This window comes from Hemibagrus wyckioides, linkage group LG16, assembly GCF_019097595.1.
Source record: "Hemibagrus wyckioides isolate EC202008001 linkage group LG16, SWU_Hwy_1.0, whole genome shotgun sequence".
NCBI lineage: Eukaryota > Metazoa > Chordata > Actinopteri > Siluriformes > Bagridae > Hemibagrus > Hemibagrus wyckioides.
In genome coordinates, this window is record NC_080725.1 from 23,347,501 (window position 1) to 23,370,000 (window position 22,500).

The following is a 22,500-nucleotide window of genomic DNA, read 5'->3' on the forward strand; positions in this document are numbered from 1 at the left end:
GAGTGATGATGATGATATAGAGTGATGATGTAACAGAGTGATGATGATGATAATGATATAGAGTGATGATGATGTAACAGAGTGATGATGATGATATAGAGTGATGATGTAACAGAGTGATGATGATGATGATAATGATATAGAGTGATGATGTAACAGAGTGATGATGATGATGATGTAACAGAGTGATGATGATAATGATATAGAGTGATGATGATGTAACAGAGTGATGATGATAATGATATAGAGTGATGATGTAACAGAGTGATGATGATGATGATGTAACAGAGTGATGATGATGATGATAATGATATAGAGTGATGATGTAACAGAGTGATGATGATGATGATAATGATATAGAGTGATGATGATGATGATATAGAGTGATGATGTAACAGAGTGATGATGATGATGATGTAACAGAGTGATGATGATAATGATATAGAGTGATGATGTAACAGAGTGATGATGATGATGATGTAACAGAGTGATGATGATGATAATGATATAGAGTGATGATGTAACAGAGTGATGATGATGATGATGTAACAGAGTGATGATGATGATAATGATATAGAGTGATGATGTAACAGAGTGATGATGATGATAATGATATAGAGTGATGTAACAGAGTGATGATGATGATAATGATATAGAGTGATGATGTAACAGAGTGATGATGATGATGATGTAACAGAGTGATGATGATGATAATGATATAGAGTGATGATGTAACAGAGTGATGATGATGATAATGATAATGATATAGAGTGATGATGATGTAACAGAGTGATGATGATGATAATGATATAGAGTGATGATGTAACAGAGTGATGATGATGATGATAATGATATAGAGTGATGATGTAACAGAGTGATGATGATGATAATGATATAGAGTGATGATGTAACAGAGTGATGATGATGATAATGATATAGAGTGATGATGATGTAACAGAGTGATGATGATGATGATATAGAGTGATGATGATGTAACAGAGTGATGATGATGATGATGATAATGATATAGAGTGATGATGTAACAGAGTGATGATGATGATGATGATGATAATGATAGAGTGATGATGTAACAGAGTGATGATGATGATGTAACAGAGTGATGATGATGATAATGATATAGAGTGATGATGTAACAGAGTGATGATGATGATGATATAGAGTGATGATGATGTAACAGAGTGATGATGATGATGATGATAATGATATAGAGTGATGATGATGATGATGATAATGATATAAAGTGATGATGATGATGTAACAGTGACGATGATGATAATGATATAGAGTGATGATGTAACAGAGTGATGATGATGATGTAACAGAGTGATGATGATGATAATGATATAGAGTGATGTAACAGAGTGATGATGATGATGTAACAGAGTGATGATGATGATAATGATATAGAGTGATGATGTAACAGAGTGATGATGATGATGATGATATAGAGTGATGATGATGTAACAGAGTGATGATGATGATGATGATAATGATATAGAGTGATGATGATGATGATAATGATATAAAGTGATGATGATGATGTAACAGAGTGACGATGATGTAACAGAGTGATGATGATGATGATGATGATGATGATATAGAGTGATGATAATGATATAGAGTGATGATGATGATGATGATACAGAGTGATGATGATGATGATACAGAGTGATGATGATGATGATACAGAGTGATGATGTAACAGAGTGATGATGATGATGTAACAGAGTGATGATGATGATAATGATATAGAGTGATGATGATGATGATGATGATGATGATACAGAGTGATGATGATGATGATGTGAGGTAACAGTGATGATGATGAAGATGTGAGGTAACAGAGTGATGATGATGAAGATGATACAGAGTGATGATGATGATGATGATACAGAGCGATGATGATGATGATGATGATACAGAGTGATGATGATGATGATACAGAGTGATGATGATGATGATGTGAGGTAACAGAGTGATGATGATGAAGATGTGAGGTAACAGAGTGATGATGATGAAGATGATACAGAGTGATGATGATGATGATACAGAGTGATGATGTGAGGTAACAGAGTGATGATGATGATGATGTGAGGTAACAGAGTGATGATGATGAAGATGATACAGAGTAATGATGATAATGATATAGAGTGATGATGTAACAGAGTGATGATGATAATGATGATACAGAGTGATGATGATGATGATGTGAGGTAACAGAGTGATGATGATGATGATGATGATGTAACAGAGTGATGATGATGATGATGTGAGGTAACAGAGTGATGATGATGATGATGATGATGTAACAGAGTGATGATGATGATGATGATGATGATGTAACAGAGTGATGATGATGATGGTGTGAGGTAACAGAGTGATGATGATGATGATGATGATGTAACAGAGTGATGATGATGATGATGTGAGGTAACAGAGTGATGATGATGATGATGATGATGATGTAACAGAGTGATGATGATGATGATGATGATGTAACAGTGATGATGATGATGGTGTGAGGTAACAGAGTGATGATGATGAAGATGATACAGAGTAATGATGATAATGATATAGAGTGATGATGATGATGATGATGATACAGAGTGATGATGATGATACAGAGTGATGATGATGATGATGTAACAGAGTGATGATGATGATGATACAGAGTGATGATGATGATGATGATGATGATGATACAGAGTGATGATGATGATGATGATGATGATGATGATACAGAGTGATGATGTAACAGAGTGATAATGATATAGAGTGATGATGATGATGATGATACAGAGTGATGATGATGATGATGATACAGAGTGATGATGATGATGATGATGATGATACAGAGTGATGATGATGATGATGATACAGAGTGATGATGATGATGATGATGATACAGAGTGATGATGATGATACAGAGTGATGATGATGATGATGATACAGAGTGATGATGATGATGATGATGATGATACAGAGTGATGATGATGATGATACAGAGTGATGATGATGATGATACAGAGTGATGATGATGATGATGATGATATAGAGTGATGATGATGATGATACAGAGTGATGATGATGATGATGATACAGAGTGATGATGATGATGATACAGAGTGATGATGATGATGATACAGAGTGATGATGATGATGATGATGATGATGTAACAGAGTGATGATGATGATGATGATGATGTAACAGAGTGATGATGATGATGATGTGAGGTAACAGAGTGATGATGATGATGATGATGATGATGTAACAGAGTGATGATGATGATGATGATGATGTAACAGTGATGATGATGATGGTGTGAGGTAACAGAGTGATGATGATGATGATGATACAGAGTGATGATGATGATACAGAGTGATGATGATGATGATGTAACAGAGTGATGATGATGATGATACAGAGTGATGATGATGATGATGATGATGATGATACAGAGTGATGATGATGATGATGATGATGATGATACAGAGTGATGATGTAACAGAGTGATAATGATATAGAGTGATGATGATGATGATGATACAGAGTGATGATGATGATGATGATACAGAGTGATGATGATGATGATGATGATGATACAGAGTGATGATGATGATGATGATACAGAGTGATGATGATGATGATGATGATACAGAGTGATGATGATGATACAGAGTGATGATGATGATGATGTTACAGAGTGATGATCATGATGTTGGTGATGATACAGAGTGATGATGATGTTGATACAGAGTGATGATGATGGTGATACAGAGTGATGATGATGATGATGATGATATAGAGTGATGATGATGATGATACAGAGTGATGATGATGATGATGATACAGAGTGATGATGATGATGATACAGAGTGATGATGATGATGATACAGAGTGATGATGATGATGATGATGATGATGATATAGAGTGATGATGATGATACAGAGTGATGATGTAACAGAGTGATGATGATGATGATGTGAGGTAACAGAGTGATGATGATGATGATGTGAGGTAACAGAGTGATGATGATGATGATGATGATGTAACAGAGTGATGATGATGATGATGATGATGTAACAGAGTGATGATGATGATGATGATGATGTAACAGAGTGATGATGATGATGGTGTGAGGTAACAGAGTGATGATGATGATGATGATGATGTAACAGAGTGATGATGATGATGATGTGAGGTAACAGAGTGATGATGATGATGATGATGATGATGTAACAGAGTGATGATGATGATGATGATGATGTAACAGAGTGATGATGATGATGGTGTGAGGTAACAGAGTGATGATGATGAAGATGATACAGAGTAATGATGATAATGATATAGAGTGATGATGATGATACAGAGTGATGATGATGATGTAACAGAGTGATGATGATGATGATGATGATGATGATACAGAGTGATGATGATGATGATGATGATGATGATACAGAGTGATGATGATGTAACAGTGATAATGATATAGAGTGATGATGATGATGATGATACAGAGTGATGATGATGATGATGATACAGAGTGATGATGATGATGATGATGATGATACAGAGTGATGATGATGATGATGATACAGAGTGATGATGATGATGATGATGATGATACAGAGTGATGATGATGATGATGATGATACAGAGTGATGATGATGATGATGATGATACAGAGTGATGATGATGTAACAGAGTGATAATGATATAGAGTGATGATGATGATGATACAGAGTGATGATGATGATGATGATACAGAGTGATGATGATGATGATGATGATACAGAGTGATGATGATGATGATGTGAGGTAACAGAGTGATGATGATGATGATGTGAGGTAACAGAGTGATGATGATGAAGATGATACAGAGTAATGATGATAATGATATAGAGTGATGATGTAACAGAGTGATGATGATAATGATATAGAGTGATGATGATGATAATGATATAAAGTGATGATGATGATGATGATGATGATACAGAGTGATAATGATGATGATGTGAGGTAACAGAGTGATGATGATGATGATGATGATGTAACAGAGTGATGATGATGATGATGTGAGGTAACAGAGTGATGATGATGATGATGATGATGTAACAGAGTGATGATGATGATGATGTAACAGAGTGATGATGATGATGGTGTGAGGTAACAGAGTGATGATGATGATGATGATGATGTAACAGAGTGATGATGATGATGATGATGATGTAACAGAGTGATGATGATGATGATGATGATGTAACAGAGTGATGATGATGATGATGTGAGGTAACAGAGTGATGATGATGATGATGATGATGATGTAACAGAGTGATGATGATGATGATGATGATGTAACAGAGTGATGATGATGATGGTGTGAGGTAACAGAGTGATGATGATGAAGATGATACAGAGTAATGATGATAATGATATAGAGTGATGATGATGATGAGGATGATACAGAGTGATGAGGATACAGAGAGATGATGATGATGTAACAGAGTGATGATGATGATGATACAGAGTGATGATGATGATGATGATGATGATACAGAGTGATGATGATGATGATGATGATGATGATGATACAGAGTGATGATGTAACAGAGTGATAATGATATAGAGTGATGATGATGATGATGATACAGAGTGATGATGATGATGATGATACAGAGTGATGATGATGATGATGATGATGATACAGAGTGATGATGATGATGATACAGAGTGATGATGATGATGATGATGATACAGAGTGATGATGATGATACAGAGTGATGATGATGATGATGATGATACAGAGTGATGATGATGATACAGAGTGATGATGATGATGATGATACAGAGTGATGATGATGATGATGATGATGATACAGAGTGATGATGATGATGATACAGAGTGATGATGATGATGATACAGAGTGATGATGATGATGATGATGATATAGAGTGATGATGATGATGATGATGATGATGTAACAGAGTGATGATGATGATGATGTGAGGTAACAGAGTGATGATGATGATGATGATGATGATGTAACAGAGTGATGATGATGATGATGATGATGATGTAACAGAGTGATGATGATGATGATGATGATGTAACAGAGTGATGATGATGATGGTGTGAGGTAACAGAGTGATGATGATGAAGATGATACAGAGTAATGATGATAATGATATAGAGTGATGATGATGATGATGATGATACAGAGTGATGATGATACAGAGTGATGATGATGATGTAACAGAGTGATGATGATGATGATACAGAGTGATGATGATGATGATGATGATGATACAGAGTGATGATGATGATGATACAGAGTGATGATGATGATACAGAGTGATGATGATGATGATGATGATATAGAGTGATGATGATGATGATGATGTGAGGTAACAGAGTGATGATGATGATGATGATGATGATGTAACAGAGTGATGATGATGATGATGATGATGATGTAACAGAGTGATGATGATGATGATGATGATGTAACAGAGTGATGATGATGATGGTGTGAGGTAACAGAGTGATGATGATGAAGATGATACAGAGTAATGATGATAATGATATAGAGTGATGATGATGATGATGATGATACAGAGTGATGATGATACAGAGTGATGATGATGATGTAACAGAGTGATGATGATGATGATACAGAGTGATGATGATGATGATGATGATGATACAGAGTGATGATGATGATGATGATACAGAGTGATGATGATGATGATGATGATGATACAGAGTGATGATGATGATGATGATACAGAGTGATGATGATGATGATGATACAGAGTGATGATGATGATGATGTAACAGAGTGATGATGATGATGATGATGATGTAACAGAGTGATGATGATGATGGTGTGAGGTAACAGAGTGATGATGATGATGATGATACAGAGTGATGATGATGATACAGAGTGATGATGATGATGATGATGATACAGAGTGATGATGATGATGATGATACAGAGTGATGATGATGATGATGATGATGATACAGAGTGATGATGATGATGATGATGATGATACAGAGTGATGATGATGATACAGAGTGATGATGATGATGATACAGAGTGATGATGATGATGATACAGAGTGATGATGATGATGATGATACAGAGTGATGGTGATGATGATACAGAGTGATGATGATGATGATACAGAGTGATGATGATGATGATGATGATGATATAGAGTGATGATGATGATGATACAGAGTGATGATGATGATGATACAGAGTGATGATGATGATGATACAGAGTGATGATGATGATGATACAGAGTGATGATGATGATGATACAGAGTGATGATGATGATGATGATGATGATACAGAGTGATGGTGATGATGATACAGAGTGATGATGATGATGATACAGAGTGATGATGATGATGATGATGATGATATAGAGTGATGATGATGATGATACAGAGTGATGATGATGATGATACAGAGTGATGATGATGATGATACAGAGTGATGATGATGATGATGATGATGATATAGAGTGATGATGATGATGATGATGATATAGAGTGATGATGATGATGATACAGAGTGATGATGATGTAACAGAGTGATAATGATATAGAGTGATGATGATGATGATGATACAGAGTGATGATGATGATGATGATACAGAGTGATGATGATGATACAGAGTGATGATGATGATGATGATGATGATACAGAGTGATGATGATGATGATACAGAGTGATGATGATGATGATGATGATACAGAGTGATGATGATGATGATGATGATGATGATACAGAGTGATGATGATGATGATGATGATGATGATGATACAGAGTGATGATGATGATGATACAGAGTGATGATGATGATGATGATGATACAGAGTGATGATGATGATGATGATGATGATATAGAGTGATGATGATGATGATACAGAGTGATGATGATGATGATACAGAGTGATGATGATGATACAGAGTGATGATGATGATGATGATGATGATATAGAGTGATGATGATGATACAGAGTGATGATGATGATGATACAGAGTGATGATGATGATACAGAGTGATGATGATGATGATGATGATGATATAGAGTGATGATGATGATGATGATGATGATGATATAGAGTGATGATGATGATGATATAGAGTGATGATGATGATGATGATGTAACAGAGTGATGATGATGATATAGAGTGATGATGATGATGTAACAGAGTGATGATAATGATAGAGTGATGATGATAATGATGATGATACAGAGTGATGATGATGATGATACAGAGTGATGATGATGATGATGATGTAACAGAGTGATGATGATGATATAGAGTGATGATGATGATGTAACAGAGTGATGATAATGATATAGAGTGATGATGATAATGATGATGATACAGAGTGATGATGATGATGATACAGAATGATGATGATGATGATGATGATGATACAGAGTGATGATGATGATGATACAGAGTGATGATGATGATGTAACAGAGTGATGATAATGATATAGAGTGATGATGATAATGATGATGATACAGAGTGATGATGATGATGATACAGAATGATGATGATGATGATGATGATACAGAGTGATGATGATGATGATACAGAGTGATGATGATGATGATACAGAGTGATGATGATGATGATGTAACAGAGTGATGATGATGATGATACAGAGTGATGATGATGATGATGATGTAACAGTGTGATGGTGTGAGTGTGAGAGAGTTTTACCGTCTAACAGCCAGCTGCTATGCTCCATCTCTCGGAGGCTGGCCAGGATGAGGCGAAAGATGACATCATCAGGAACCAGCTGACCCTGATCTATACACGACTTCATCAGGAGACCCAGTTCTGTACACAACACCAAAACACAACAATCAGCTCCACACACACACACACACACACACACCCCTTCAACATTTTTTATATCTACATACTCTACTCCACACACACCTCTGCTGAGTTCTGGACTCTGATTGGTGGATCATGTGGTGATGAATTCTCTCTAACAGCAGCTCTGACTGTAGTGCAGGTTTATATTAATGCCTCGCTCTGATACTTTATGGTTTCCATAGCAACTGCTCCTTTACAGGGGCGTGTGCTACTATATGGAAGGACTCTCCAGTGTGACTTTTGTTTTGTTTTCTCTGGAGAAGAAGAGGATTTATAATTTAATCAGAGATTATACTTTAGCTGTGGCTACACACACTGTCCTTACTTTACCTCCTTACTGTACCTCGTTATTCAATTCAATTTATTTGTCTCAAAGCAGCTTTACAGAAGCTTTATAGAAACACAGACAAAAAAAAGTTACTATTTTATTCCTAATGAGGAGATGGCGATGAGGAAAAACTCACTGAGATGATATGAGGAAGAAACCTTGAGAAGAACCAGGCTCAGAAGGGAACCTCATCCTCGCTACTTTAACTCAATACTTTATTTTGTTACTTTACCTCAACACTTTACCTCATGTTAAAGCTCACTAGCAGAACCCGTGACGTGACTAACAGAGGTTAAAGTGACTTCTCCAGCCAGGTTAATGACTTCCTTCTTCATTCTATTTACACATTATTCTGCAAAGTATTTATCGAGTTAATTTAACAACATGAATGTTAGAAATCCGTCTCATAATGGTTTACTTTTTTATATAATAAACAGCTCTATAAACTTTATTTCAGTATTAAACGTCATCTACCGAATTCAGTTAAACTACACTCTGCTCACTTGTGTGTGTGTGTGTGTGTGTGTGTGTGTGTGTGTGTGAACTCCTTCAGCTCTCTTAAAGGTGACTGGAAACCAGTTAATCATTTACTGAGGTGCAGCTCAGACCCCAGGAGGACTCACACAAACACACTATTTACAACACCAGAAGAGTCGAGTGACAAAGAAGTCCTCCTCGAAACACACACACACACACACACACACACACTAACAAACAAAACATGCACATGTATAAATACACAAACAAACAAACACACAACACAACACACAAAACACACACAAACAACTCACACTCAACATATCTTTAAAGAAGAAGAATAAAAAGAAGAAGAACATTAGCAAATATTCTGTATATTCTTTATATTTTATAACTCTTTAAAGGTTTTACTACACTTTTGTTTTGTTACTTTACACACAGACTACAGGAATGTAATGAGTTCAACAGAGATCTGCTTCTGAAACCTGAGCCTGTAGATTTCTCCTTCATCCACTGATGGTGTGTGTGTGTGTGTGTGTGTGTGTGTGTGTGTGTGGAAAAATAATAAAACTCATGTTATGATCGTCCGTTTGGCCTGAACACGTCTAAGACCTGTGCGAGAGTGTGTGTGTGTGTGTGTGTGTGTGTGTGTGTGTGTGTGTGTGTATAAACAGTAGATTAAGGAGAGTTTAACAGGAAGTGAGCTGCAGAAGCTGGAAGTGTGCAGAAAACTGCAATAACTTTTGTTACAATCAGTAACTAAACACACACAGAATCAGACTCTAATCTTTTTCTAACTTTCTAGTTACACTCTGTAGGGTAGGGCACCACACACACACACACACACACACACACACACACACACACAGCTACTCCATGCAGGATTAAAAACAGCTCGCGTATCGCGACTCGATTAAAAATCGTAAAGTAGTTTAAACTGAAACCGAACAGAAACTTCAATATCGATAACTTCACCGCTCGGTAAACCGAGTCACGCGCACGCTCCATTTCCATCCCCGTGTTCAGCTGAACAGATCGGACACAGATCAGACACCTGAGCTCCAGGCTCGGCATCCCTGCTGCGGCTGATTCCATGTTGAAGAGATGTCATTAGACAGAAGTCTCACCGCTCTTGGCTTTAATGTTGGCCCGTAACATGTCCCCGCTGGAGAGATGCTGCAGCCCGAAACTTTCAGTAATCCGAGACGACACGGTTCCTTTCCCCGAACCCGGCGGACCCATGATTACGGCCCGGAACAAGTTCCGCAGAACCATCTTTAATCCTGATCTACAGCGTGGACAATACTTCAGCTGCAGCCTGCTGCTTCCCTCTGTCTCTCGGTCCTGAACACGGAGAGAGTGTGTGTGTGTGTGTGTGTCGTACTGTTTAGGCCATCACCGCTCTCACACAAACCCTCAGGATTACACAGACCAGAGTGAATCACCAACGAACCGAATCTCTTCTGAACGACTCCCTTAAGTGAGCCGACCTAGAGAATCGATTCACAAGTATGAATGAATTGAATCGAGTTTTCCTTTTAACGGAAAATTCCTTTAATGGAATAGATCAGCGAGAGAGAGAGAGAGAGAGAGAGAGAGAGAGAGAGAGAGAGAGAGAGAAAACAATTAAGTAAATGAACAGTTAATTAAATACGCAGTTAAAATAAATAACTAGATAAACAAACACAGATAATCAGATTTCTTTCCATGAATACTCTCCCCAACACGCACTCAGTCACACACACACACACACACACTATTCATTCGTGTCAAATAGAGCATACTCTCTTTAATGTTCATGTAAATAAAGCACTTTTTTCAAATATTTTGTGTATAAGGTTCAGTAACAGCAGGATGATGAGGCTTTAGAGAGGGAAGGGTGGGGCAGATAGGGTGGGGTGTGGTGGGGGCTAGAGGAGGAGGTGGGGGGTATAGAAAGGGAAGGAAGTGGTATTGATGTGTTTGATAGTCTTTTAAAATCTTCAAAGGAACAAAATGCTGAACAGAATCCTCTCTGTGCCGAGGCGTGTCCAAACCTTTAATCAGTGGAGCTTTAAAAAGTTCAAATAAAAAACATTCAGCAGTGATCGTCTCTCCCTGAGCGTCTGTTGTTGTGTTGAACTGTTCAGCTTCATTTCCACACCTGATCTACACCTGGAACCTCGTCATCCTGCAGCCTGGAGGTGGGAGTCAGTGTGGAACTCACAGGGATAACATGTGCTTGTGGTGTGAGTGGGTCAGGATGAGGATGATGAGGATGATGTCCTGAATTTACTGTAGAGCTATTTTAAAGCACCACAAACACAACAGCTGAATGTTTATTGAGCTAGCTGAGGTTTAATGAGCTAAGGGCATGAGCACCAATTAGATCTGTGTACATATACAGATGGGTGACAAATTAAAGGATGGGTGTCAGATGGGTGACAGTTAAACTGTGTTGGAAATGGAAAGAAAATACTGAATCGTTCTTGAAGGATCCTGTAAAGTCAGGTGAAATGTTTCTCCTTTGACTTCGACAGTAACTTCATTTTAGTTTCTTGAATTCCAAATTAACTGTTGAATCATATGGGCAATCATTTGGTGTAGTCACAAAGGGACAGTAGTCTTTGCATATTTGTAGCCCCAGTTCAATCATTTTTTCTAACACACACTCATCGACCTGCCCCTTAGTGTTTCCCCTTACTGATGACACACACTAATGAGGGCAAGTGGACACAGTGGTGTCCAGCACACCATTACAATGCTGTGTTTATAAAAGAATGAGAATGATTTATTCATTTCATCCTCTCTTTATTCTCTCTTCGAGTTAATACGACAAAAAGTGAAAAAACACTGTGAACTCCTCTGTCGTGAAGATGAAGAGCTCTGACACTGGAGACTCCTTCCACACATCATACCTTACAGTAAAATCTGTTGATGTGGAGTGTGTACTGTACATGTTTCTGTGTATAAGCTGTTATTATAAGGGCGTCTACCAAATGCCAGAAATGTAAATGTAAATGCAATCACACTCCTTCTGACCAATCACACTCCATAACTCATCATCACTAGCTTCTTCTTCCAAACAGCTAATGATCTGTTGGTCACACTGTTCATATTAATCAATTCTACCTTCAACTAAAGGTCAGAACAAGTGGGGAAAACCAAACAAAAAACTTCACATCCTTTTCAGAATCTCAGGACTGTTCCCTCACTCAACCCCAGGTACAGTGACGTGACGTCAAACCAACATGGCGGCTCACAGCATCAGCAATAAACACAGCAGCACTTTATTTTTTTGTAGCTTTAACTGAGTATATACAGAAGTGTTAGCTTCAGATTACTCAACACATTCGCGAACATCCAGACATATTCAATTATTAAATCTATAACACCGACTCTACACCTCACCGTTCTGAGGGAATTATACAGCTTTAGCTGCTTTAGCCGCTAACCTGATGCTAACTAGAAAAGAAAATGGCGGCGACGAACGCGGACATTATTCTACTTCCTGGATGAACAGAGCTGCAACTCCTGGACCTGACCACCAGGTGGCAGTGTCTGATTTGGCTGCACTTTAAACCTTTCCTGTATAGATCATTTTATTTATTTAGTTCTCTTTCATTTCACTTCTTATAGATAGATAGATAGATAGATAGATAGATAGATAGATAGATAGATAGATAGATACTTTATTCATCCCAATGGGAAATTTACACAGTTATTATAACAGCCTGCTATTATGTATGAACTATCATTACAATTACGCTCTTATTCACTCAGGTATCTTTAAACCCTTATTAAAACTGCTCCTGGAAATAAAATAATAAAGGAAACTGAAGAGAGTCCAGATCCTGAGTGTGTTGAGAAGTGCAGGACTCGAGAACTGTTCACTGGAGATGTCCTTCGTCAGTCACGTTAATCCCACACCCAGCTTTATGGTGGTTTATGATTGTTGTATATTGTGTGTAGAAAAAGTTTTCCTGGAGGTCAGAGATTTGTATTTGTCATGAATACACATTTATACAGTGAACTGGACATAGTCCATGAGAGTCCAGCGGCATGTTGTAGATCTAAGGGTCAGAGATGAAAAGCTGTCTGTATTTTTAATGCTTTCTACAAATGATCTGCTCTTATGGAGCGGACATGATGTACTTCCCTTCCCGTGACTGGGTTCCTCCAGTTTCTTCTTCCTCATTTAATCATTTTAAAACTTCAGGTCTTCCTCTTGCTCTACAGGAAGCTGCACTTCATTTTGATCAGTAACGATTCATTTTTTCCATCTAGATTCCTCGTAGCTTTTTATCTCTCTCCTGTGTTTCTTTCGGCTTCAGACTCTCACTGGCTCGGATCTCCACACGTCGGACGGCCAGGGTTTCATCTGCTTCTGTACGACTTCAATTCTAACGTGTAATGGTCAGATGAAACACTTTATCATCACTTTATCATCACTTTATCACACTATTTTGCCAAAAGTTTTGGGACACCCCTCTAAATCATTGAATTCACTGAGTTGTCCCGCCCATGCAGCTATATGTGAGTGTGAGCCATTAAAATTCCTGTCGTTTAAGGAGTTCCTTTAACTGTCACACAGATGACACCTCTCTGTGTCTCAGGACTCTTTGTACTTTCTGTGAATTAGTGAAGCGGTGAGCTAACAGCCGCTCCCAGGTGAGTCATTACACATGATATGACATCACAGGTGATATTACTCCTAAAAAACAATAGAGCATGGCTGAGTGAAGTCCAAGGAAGCCTCATAAATTATTAATATCACTGGAGATGATAAGCATCGACAAAAATAGCCCTGACTGAGCATTTTATAGTCTTATATAACACATAATAATAATAACCTGGGTAAAAGAAATAGGACCTTGAAGCCTGAAGCAGTGACACGGTAATAACTACAGCATGGATTTTAAAGGTGTGGTCAGTGACCTTCAGGACACTTCATGATGACTCTGGTTTCTGTGGATCATCACTGAGCAAGCAGTCAGGAGCAGGAGACACTTGTCAATCACGCTGAGACCTTATTCAGGGTTCATGCCCAGACACGCCCTGCGGGTCTGTTCTGTGGGCGTGGCTTTAGAGGGAACTTAAAGGTCTTTTGCTGCATTTGAAAAAAACTTCCTAACTTTGAGTATTAAAAAACAGAAAGAAAACAAACTTTTTAGTGGGAATTCCTGGTCAGGAAGATTTCTCAAATCCTGATTTCCACAAGACAGTTCACAGCCTGGACACTATTCACTGTTTTATGTTTTGAGAAAGTAAATACACTATATTGCCAAAAGTTTTGGAACACCCCTTCAAATCACTGAGTTCAGATGTTGTTTTTCAGGGGTTGGACTCCGCCCCTTAGTCCCAGTGAAAGGAACTCTTAATGCTTCAGCTTCATACCAAGACATTTTGGACAATTTCATGCTCTTTGTGGGAACAGTTTGGGGATGACCCCTTCCTCTTCCAACATGACTGCACACCAGTGACCAAAGCAAGGTCCATAAAGACATGGATGAGTGAGTTTGGTGTGGAGGAACTTGACTGGCCTGCACAGAGTCCTGACCTCAACCCCATAGAACACCTTTGGGATGAATTAGAGCAGAGACTGCGAGCCAGGCCAAAAGTTTTGGGATGTCTGTCTTTACATGCACATGAATGTAATATGGAGTTGTCCCACCCTCTGCAGCTATAACAGCTTCAACTCTTCTGGGAAGGCTTTCCACAAGGTTTAGGAGTGTGTTTATGGGAATTTCTGACCGTTCCTATAGAAGCACATTTGTGAGGTCAGGCACTGATGTTGGACGAGAAGGTCTGGCTCTCAGTCTCCACTCTAATTCATCCCAAAGGTGTTCTATGGGGTTGAGGTCAGGACTCTGTGCAGGCCAGTCAGGTTCCTCCACACCAAACTCACTCATCCATGTCTTTATGGACCTTGCTTTGGTCACTGGTGTGCAGTCATGTTGGAACAGGAAGGGGTCATCCCCAAACTGTTCCCACAAAGAGCATGAAATTGTCCAAAATGTCTTGGTATGAAGCTGAAGCATTAAGAGTTCCTTTCACTGGAACTAAGGGGCCGAGCCCAACCCCTGAAAAACAACACCTGAACTCAATGATGATGTCCTCAGTAATATTTTTCATAAGGTTAATTAAAAAAATTCACATGACCAATCACGAATTACAGCTAAGTGTATATATACTGAGAGAGAGAGAGAGAGAGAGAGAGAGAGAGGAGTAGCAGAGTGGTGGGCGTGACCTATGCAAATGAAACGTCTGTCGTCATCGTCCTTTACGCAAACGCTTCGCAACGGGATATGTGCTGCTGTAGCCCCGCCCCTTCCTCGGCACAGGACTTCGGGGCCGAAATTCACATTCAGATTCATACACACGGTCTCTCACACACACACACACACACACACACACTGCTCAGTGGTGTCTGTACACCATGGCCTTGCTGGAGCTCGCTATGCAAGGCTTCTCGATCTTCGGATTTATTTTATTTATTGTCCTCTGGCTCATGCATTTCATGTCCATCATCTACGTGTAAGTAGCGCGAGGCTGTTTTATTCTGATTCGTGTGTGTGTGTGTGTGTGTGTGTGTGTGTGTTGAAGCATTTTCTTTATTTATTAATAACATATGTTTGGGTTTTTTTGGTATTCACGGACGGGATTATACCTTGGATTGGAGTATTTGGTGAATATTTGTCAGGTATCGCTGAATGATGGACCGAAACACAGCCTATGTATGACTATGCTAAGCTAAGCTAACTCTATAGTTTCATACACGTAGAATTTTTACACGGTTAGCCGTTCCTCTGTGTCAGCCCTGTATTTTTGTTTTTATTTCTTGTTTTATTCGATTAAAAATATTTCGGCGGTTTAAATAAACATGTCGCTAAGAAGCTAATGTCTGGACTAACATTAAACATGAACATTTCGCTAGCTAATCTCGCCTTGCTAAGTCAGCGACTTCACCAGCTCCTGAGATCTTTGAATATAAACACGAGAAGTGTAAATATTTATTAAAGCACTGAACCCTTCGAACATCACAATAATCTTGGTTTTAAATGATTTTCTTTTTCTAATATCCAGGTTCTATCCTGACTTTGAAATGAAAATGTAGTTTTTGTTCTAATCTGGACCCTACCTTCAGATCTAACGATGATGAAAATCTCATTAAGGTTGTTTTAAAAGGTATTTTTTTGTCAAAAGTGAGCTTTTAAAGCTTGTAAGAAGTGTCTGTTAGTCAGAGATTAAACTCCAGTGTCTACTGCACGTCATGGTTCAGTCTTCAGTCCGGTTCTGACGATTCTGTCAGTTCTATCAATTACATCGCGGTACTGATCAGTTATGATCCCGATACCGACAAGACGGTTATATATATATATATATATGTTTTGTTGTAGAGTTAAGGTTGTAAAGAAATGGGATTGTTGTCGAAGTCAGATTTGCTTGGTTTATGTACATTTTTTTTTACATTTTATTTTACAAAGTAGGATTTAATCAATTTTTGAACAAAATAAGTGGGTTTATAATGAGTCTGGAAGTAAATGTTTATTATCGTGTGTGTGTGTGTGTGTGTGTGTGTGTGTGTGTTTTGCTCTGACTGGAAATGACACTGGTGTGTTCTGGACCTGGATTACTCCACATGGTTGCTCCATTTTCTGCCCGATTGCACTAACTGAAAAAAGCTCTCAGGTTTTGAATCTGCTCGTGTTCCAGTGTGTAATTTCTGATTGTGTCTCAGTCTGAATCCTGACCACTGAAATCTGACCGGGAACACTCAGGGCTTTACAGAGACCAGGTTTTCCCAGATCACACCATCACACGCTTCTGCTTACTGACGTCCAGTCATGAGTTCATATGGTCAAGCCAGCACCAGACTGAACTAACTGTCTCTCTCTCTCTCTGTGTCTGTCTTTCTTGCTTTGTCTCTCTCTGTCTGTCTCTCTCACTGTCTGTCTCCATCTCTCTCTCTGTCTCAGCCCCCCTCTAGTGCGCTCTCTCTCTCTCTCTCTCTCTCTCTCTCTATCTCTGTGTCCATCTGTCTCTTTCTCTCTCTTTAGCTCTCTCTCTCTGTCTGTCTGTCTGTCAAGCGTGCACCAGACTGAACTAACTGTCTCTCTCTGTGTCTGTGTGTCTCTCTCTCACTCTCTCTCTCGCTGTCTCTGTCTCCATCTCTCTCTGTGTGTCTCTCTATCTCTCTCTCTCTCAGCCCCCCTCTAGTGCTCTCTCTCTCTCTCTCTCTCTCTCTGTCTCTCTCTCTCTCTCTCTCTCTCTCTCTCTGTCTGTCTGTCTGTCTGTCTGTCTGTCTGTCAAGCGTGCACCAGACTGAACTAACTGTCTCTCTCTGTGTGTGTCTTTCTTGCTCTCTCGCTGTCTTTCTCTCTCTCTCACTCTCTGTGTCTGTCTCCCCTCTCTCTCTCGTTAACTGGATTTTTATGAGTTGAACTCAGGTCTTTCGCCCTACTCAGATGGGATTAGTTTATCAGGATTGCTCTAGACTGTATTCCAGGTCTCCTCAGTGAGAAATCTCAGGCAGTAAAATGTCCACAGGAAGTGTGAGTTCCTCCCAGGTTCCTGAGGTCATGTGATCGTGTTTCGTTCATAACATGGTGTCCGAGCGCTACGAGACCAAACAGAGCACAATGTCTTTTTTTTCCCTTAATGTGAGGTGGGATGAGGACAGAGATGGACACAGACAGAGTAAAACCGGTAAAAGAGGAAGTGACGTCAGGACGGCGTGGCGGTTTAATCCTGTCTGAATGGGGGGGGGATCTACCGACGGGAAGCTGACGGGAGAGATACAAATACGTGGCTCTTGGTTGTCATGGTTACGTTTTTGTCTTTCCTTCTCCATCATCAGTGGTGAAGAAATGATCAGCGTGATAAATCTTTAATACCTGATTTAATGTTTGATTGAAAGAATTAAACGGAACGCCGCGGGGGTTCAGACGCGATATGTAGCGTTAGCGAGTTTACAGAGGACACGGGCAGCGGTCAAACGGAAACCGCGAACATTTCCCAGAGATGATGTCATCTCTTACATTTAAGCAGATAACTACCTGTGCCGGCTCTGGCGTTGGGTTACGCCGAGTTCATGCCGTTCTTCCAGCCTGGATAATCAGATTTCCAGGAAACTCCAACACGTGAGCCTCATGAGATTTATTAACAAGATTTTAGAATGATGTCACAGAGTTGTTGTTTTTATTTCCGTAAATAAAACTCCACATTGTTTTGTTTTCTTCAAAACATCTGGCCATGAGTGGCATTGGAACACACGGCGGCCTGAAATTCAGGATTGTTATCAGATCAGAATCTCTGCAGCAACAGAGCGATGATCATACTCACAGCCGTGATACAGATATAGGGTTAAAAGGAGGTGGGGTTTAAACCTGAGCACACCTGAGTGTGAGAGGAAAAGAAAGAAGGATTTAGGATCCCTCCAGCAGTAATATTCCCATCCACATGAATCCTGGCCGCTATAAAATTGGCTCCTTCTCTAGCCGCGGAAAAGCTCGGAATCTCATCGGAATTCCAGTTTTAATTTTAATCTCCGTAATCCGGTCACGAGGTTCTTCCCTTCTCTCCTCGGCACCAGTGTGTTTATCCGAAATCTCCTCGTATTTCTCTTCCGAGGAATTCTTCACGTCTGTAGTGAGTTGATGAGTCCGGTGTGTCAGACAGGTGTATCAGATACTAACATGGAGCTCAGAATGACCAGGAAATGACGGAGCAGGAGCTGAGATGCGTTTCCTCTTCAGTGAGCGGATTTGGTTCAGACTCATGGGGCAGAGACTCGGGTGTCTGGGTTCAGCTTGAGCTTGGCTGACCACTTCTGGGATTCGTGTGTGTGTGTGTTGAACTTCTGAACGATTCAACTCCTGAGTCGACTGCAGAAAGTGAATCAGACTGAATCAAATAGCAAACGAGTCAATTCATCTCTGACTAACGGACCTGAAAGACATGTGCTCCAGCTGTGTGTGTTTATCGTTTCTGTATCATCACGCTCTGGAGTCTGTTGTCACATGACACGAGGTTCATGAAAAAACCCATGACTTCCTGTGGTGATTGTTTCTCTTGTGGTGCGCTGCAGTAAGCTGGCATGTAGCGCTGGTTTGAGGTGAACTTCCTCTCTCTGAACCTGTTTGTGTTCTCACTTCTCATAAAAATCACCATCTTTAATCTGATAAGTTTAATCTAAACTGAAAAAGGAGACACAATCCATCTGTCCAAAATTCATCACAGATCCACTGACTGAAAATATTTAAACAAAACCGGAAACATGTAGCACAGCCACGGAGAGCTCGAATCCCAGCGACGGTCCGGTCATCTGCGTCCGAGAAAGCAGAGTTTTAAATGCTCTGTCTGTGTGGGAGGGGCTTACACTCTGTCTCTCTCTCTCCTGTCAATCACAGAGACACCAGCTGGGCGTGGGCGTGTTCTTTATGTGGAAGAGGGCAGAAAGTGCTTTGACGGTTTAGCTACAACTTGCACGCTATTTATAAATAATCTTTATTTATTTTACATTTTTCACGTACTGAGAAGGATCACGAATCATAGAGACACCCGGGATCTGACGTTTTTGTCATGTCTCTCAGGACTCCAGATTCGGATTTATTCCGACGCCGTGCTCCATGACAGCGTGGAGTTATTTTTGTACACAGAAGCGGTGAAACTGTCAGGAAAAATAAACCTCAGAAAAAGGAAAAGCTACCTGTTTCCTGTCGCCAGGGAAGTTTGTGAGGAGTGAGAGTCGTGTTAAAATAGAGATGACGAACAGAGCAACAAACGTCTTTCGGGAATTCATTCCGCTCTGATGGGAGACGGTCCAGGTTCTTCCCGAAACCTGATGTGGCGCTGATGAGGAGAGCGGGCGGAAGGAGGCGGAGTTTCCTCTCGACTTTATTCTTCACCTTCTTGTGTTCTGTGTCCTTCAGCAGAACTCGCTTCATCTCGAACCATAAACAAAAATATCAGATGTTTTTTCCAGAACTGAATTTTTATTATTATTATGATATTATTTATGATATTCACAGCTTTAACTCTTTACCATGTTCGACTGGTCGCTATGGCAACGCATCCCGCCACTTTTTACCTCATCCGAGCGGGCGTGTCGGGGGAGACACGGGGCTGAAGCTCTTGTGCTGTAGCTTACCGACAGCAAGCGCTAATAATAAAGATTAGCATGAGGTGTGTGTGAGTTTGTGTGTAGTTTGTTTGATGATGACATTCCCTTATGTGTCATTTTATAATCTAAATTGCTACACACAGACAGACAGACAGACGTCTGGAAAATCTAATCCCGCAGAAAGGACCGTTTCCTTTCCGTTTTGTTTAATACACACAGGCAAAGATTACATAAACAAATTTAATTTTTCTTTAAAAAAAATAAAGAAAGAAAGAAATTCTTTAGTTTCATACAGTCAACTGTAATTACATACACCTACAACTGCCCTGTTTGTGTTCTCACACACACACACACACACACACACACACACACGTGCGCACACGCACAGAGCCTCCCATAGTTTCACCATGACGTGTGTGTGTGTTTGTGTGTGTGTGTGTGTGTGTATGTTAGAGAGAGAGAGGAACTGGATCTACAGCTCAACCTGTTGGATCACCTCATGTCTCTGATCTACATCTCTCTCTTACACACACTGCATGATTCATACTATACACACACTCACACCAGGTTGGTGTGTGTGAAGTAAATAAATAAACAGGTTGTGATGAATATTAACACTGTTTGTTTTATTACTTGGCTCTTCGGGAGCTCAGAGGAACTGAACGTCTTTAAAGCACATCGTTAAGCAGAAGATGAGAAATGCATTATCGATAATGTGCGCGCACACACACACACCACACACACACAGAATTATGAGAGTGTCATTGTTCAGCTCTGATAAACAGATCGGATGGTGCGCCGATTAGACCTGAGCGAGACGCAGATAAATCTTTGCACTTCACTCCAACTTCAACATACATAAATAAATAAATAAATAAATAAATAAAGGATCTGAATCAAAGCACCTACTTTAATATTTTAATATTTTAAAATATTTATAATCCTTTAAAATGTGGCGCAGATTTATTTAGATTCCAAGAATTAAAATGAGAGATTTATGAAAAAAATAAACCAGCGCATTAAACATTCTTCTGTTGGAGTTTACATAAAAATAAGAAAATAAAAAATATGTAAAAAGACTGAATTATTCCAGAAGACGGTGTCAAAGTATTTTAAAAAGTTCATCTGAATGATATTTATAAAAATATATATTTATAAATCTCACGCTGGAGGTGATTTTTATTTTTTGTGATTTTAATTATTTTTAATAGCTTCTTTTTAAAAAAAATTTAATTAATTTATATTTACAGTTAAAATCTAGTTAGCGTGTGTGAACTCCAGCAGTCGTGTTCATCTCTGTTCTGTTTGGGACATGCCGAAAATATGCGAGCGCTCGTCACGTACTCGAATTCCTGCTAATTCTAACCCAAAAAAAAACAACAACTTTTAAGTGACTTAATTTTTTTATTTGTTTGTGATAGATTAGTGTTTGCAGTGTTTCAGCTGATTTTAGATGTTACTAAATAAAAAACATGTTAATCCAACAGATTTGTGTGTTTGTGTCGAAAGGAATGATTGTGTGTGTGTGTGTGTGATAAATGTCTAGCCATTGTTTTGTAATGACTCTGTTGGATTTACCCCGCAGTGTGTTTCTACACCTGTAAACCCCAAGGACTCAAATTCGCAAGAACAAAAAACCCACAGTCATG

General features: G+C 39.2%; 2 protein-coding genes across 2 annotated transcripts in view; one reads left to right on the plus strand and one right to left on the minus strand.

Annotated features, from left to right (window-relative positions):
* ak3 (adenylate kinase 3) overlaps positions 1 to 11,175 on the minus strand; it is a 36,417-nt gene extending 25,242 nt beyond the window's left edge. Inside the window, exons 1-2 of the mRNA XM_058412692.1 lie at positions 10,875 to 11,175; positions 8,781 to 8,900 (exon numbers count right to left, since the gene is read on the minus strand). Of these exons, the coding sequence (XP_058268675.1) occupies positions 8,781 to 8,900; positions 10,875 to 11,022 (268 nt within the window). The 5' untranslated portion in view covers positions 11,023 to 11,175. The remainder of the gene's footprint in view (positions 1 to 8,780; positions 8,901 to 10,874) is intronic.
* Positions 11,176 to 16,064: 4,889 nt separating this feature from the next.
* Positions 16,065 to 22,500, plus strand: part of ugcg (UDP-glucose ceramide glucosyltransferase) — a 22,444-nt gene continuing 16,008 nt past the window's right edge. Inside the window, exon 1 of the mRNA XM_058412689.1 lies at positions 16,065 to 16,263. Within this exon, the coding sequence (XP_058268672.1) occupies positions 16,166 to 16,263 (98 nt within the window). The 5' untranslated portion in view covers positions 16,065 to 16,165. The remainder of the gene's footprint in view (positions 16,264 to 22,500) is intronic.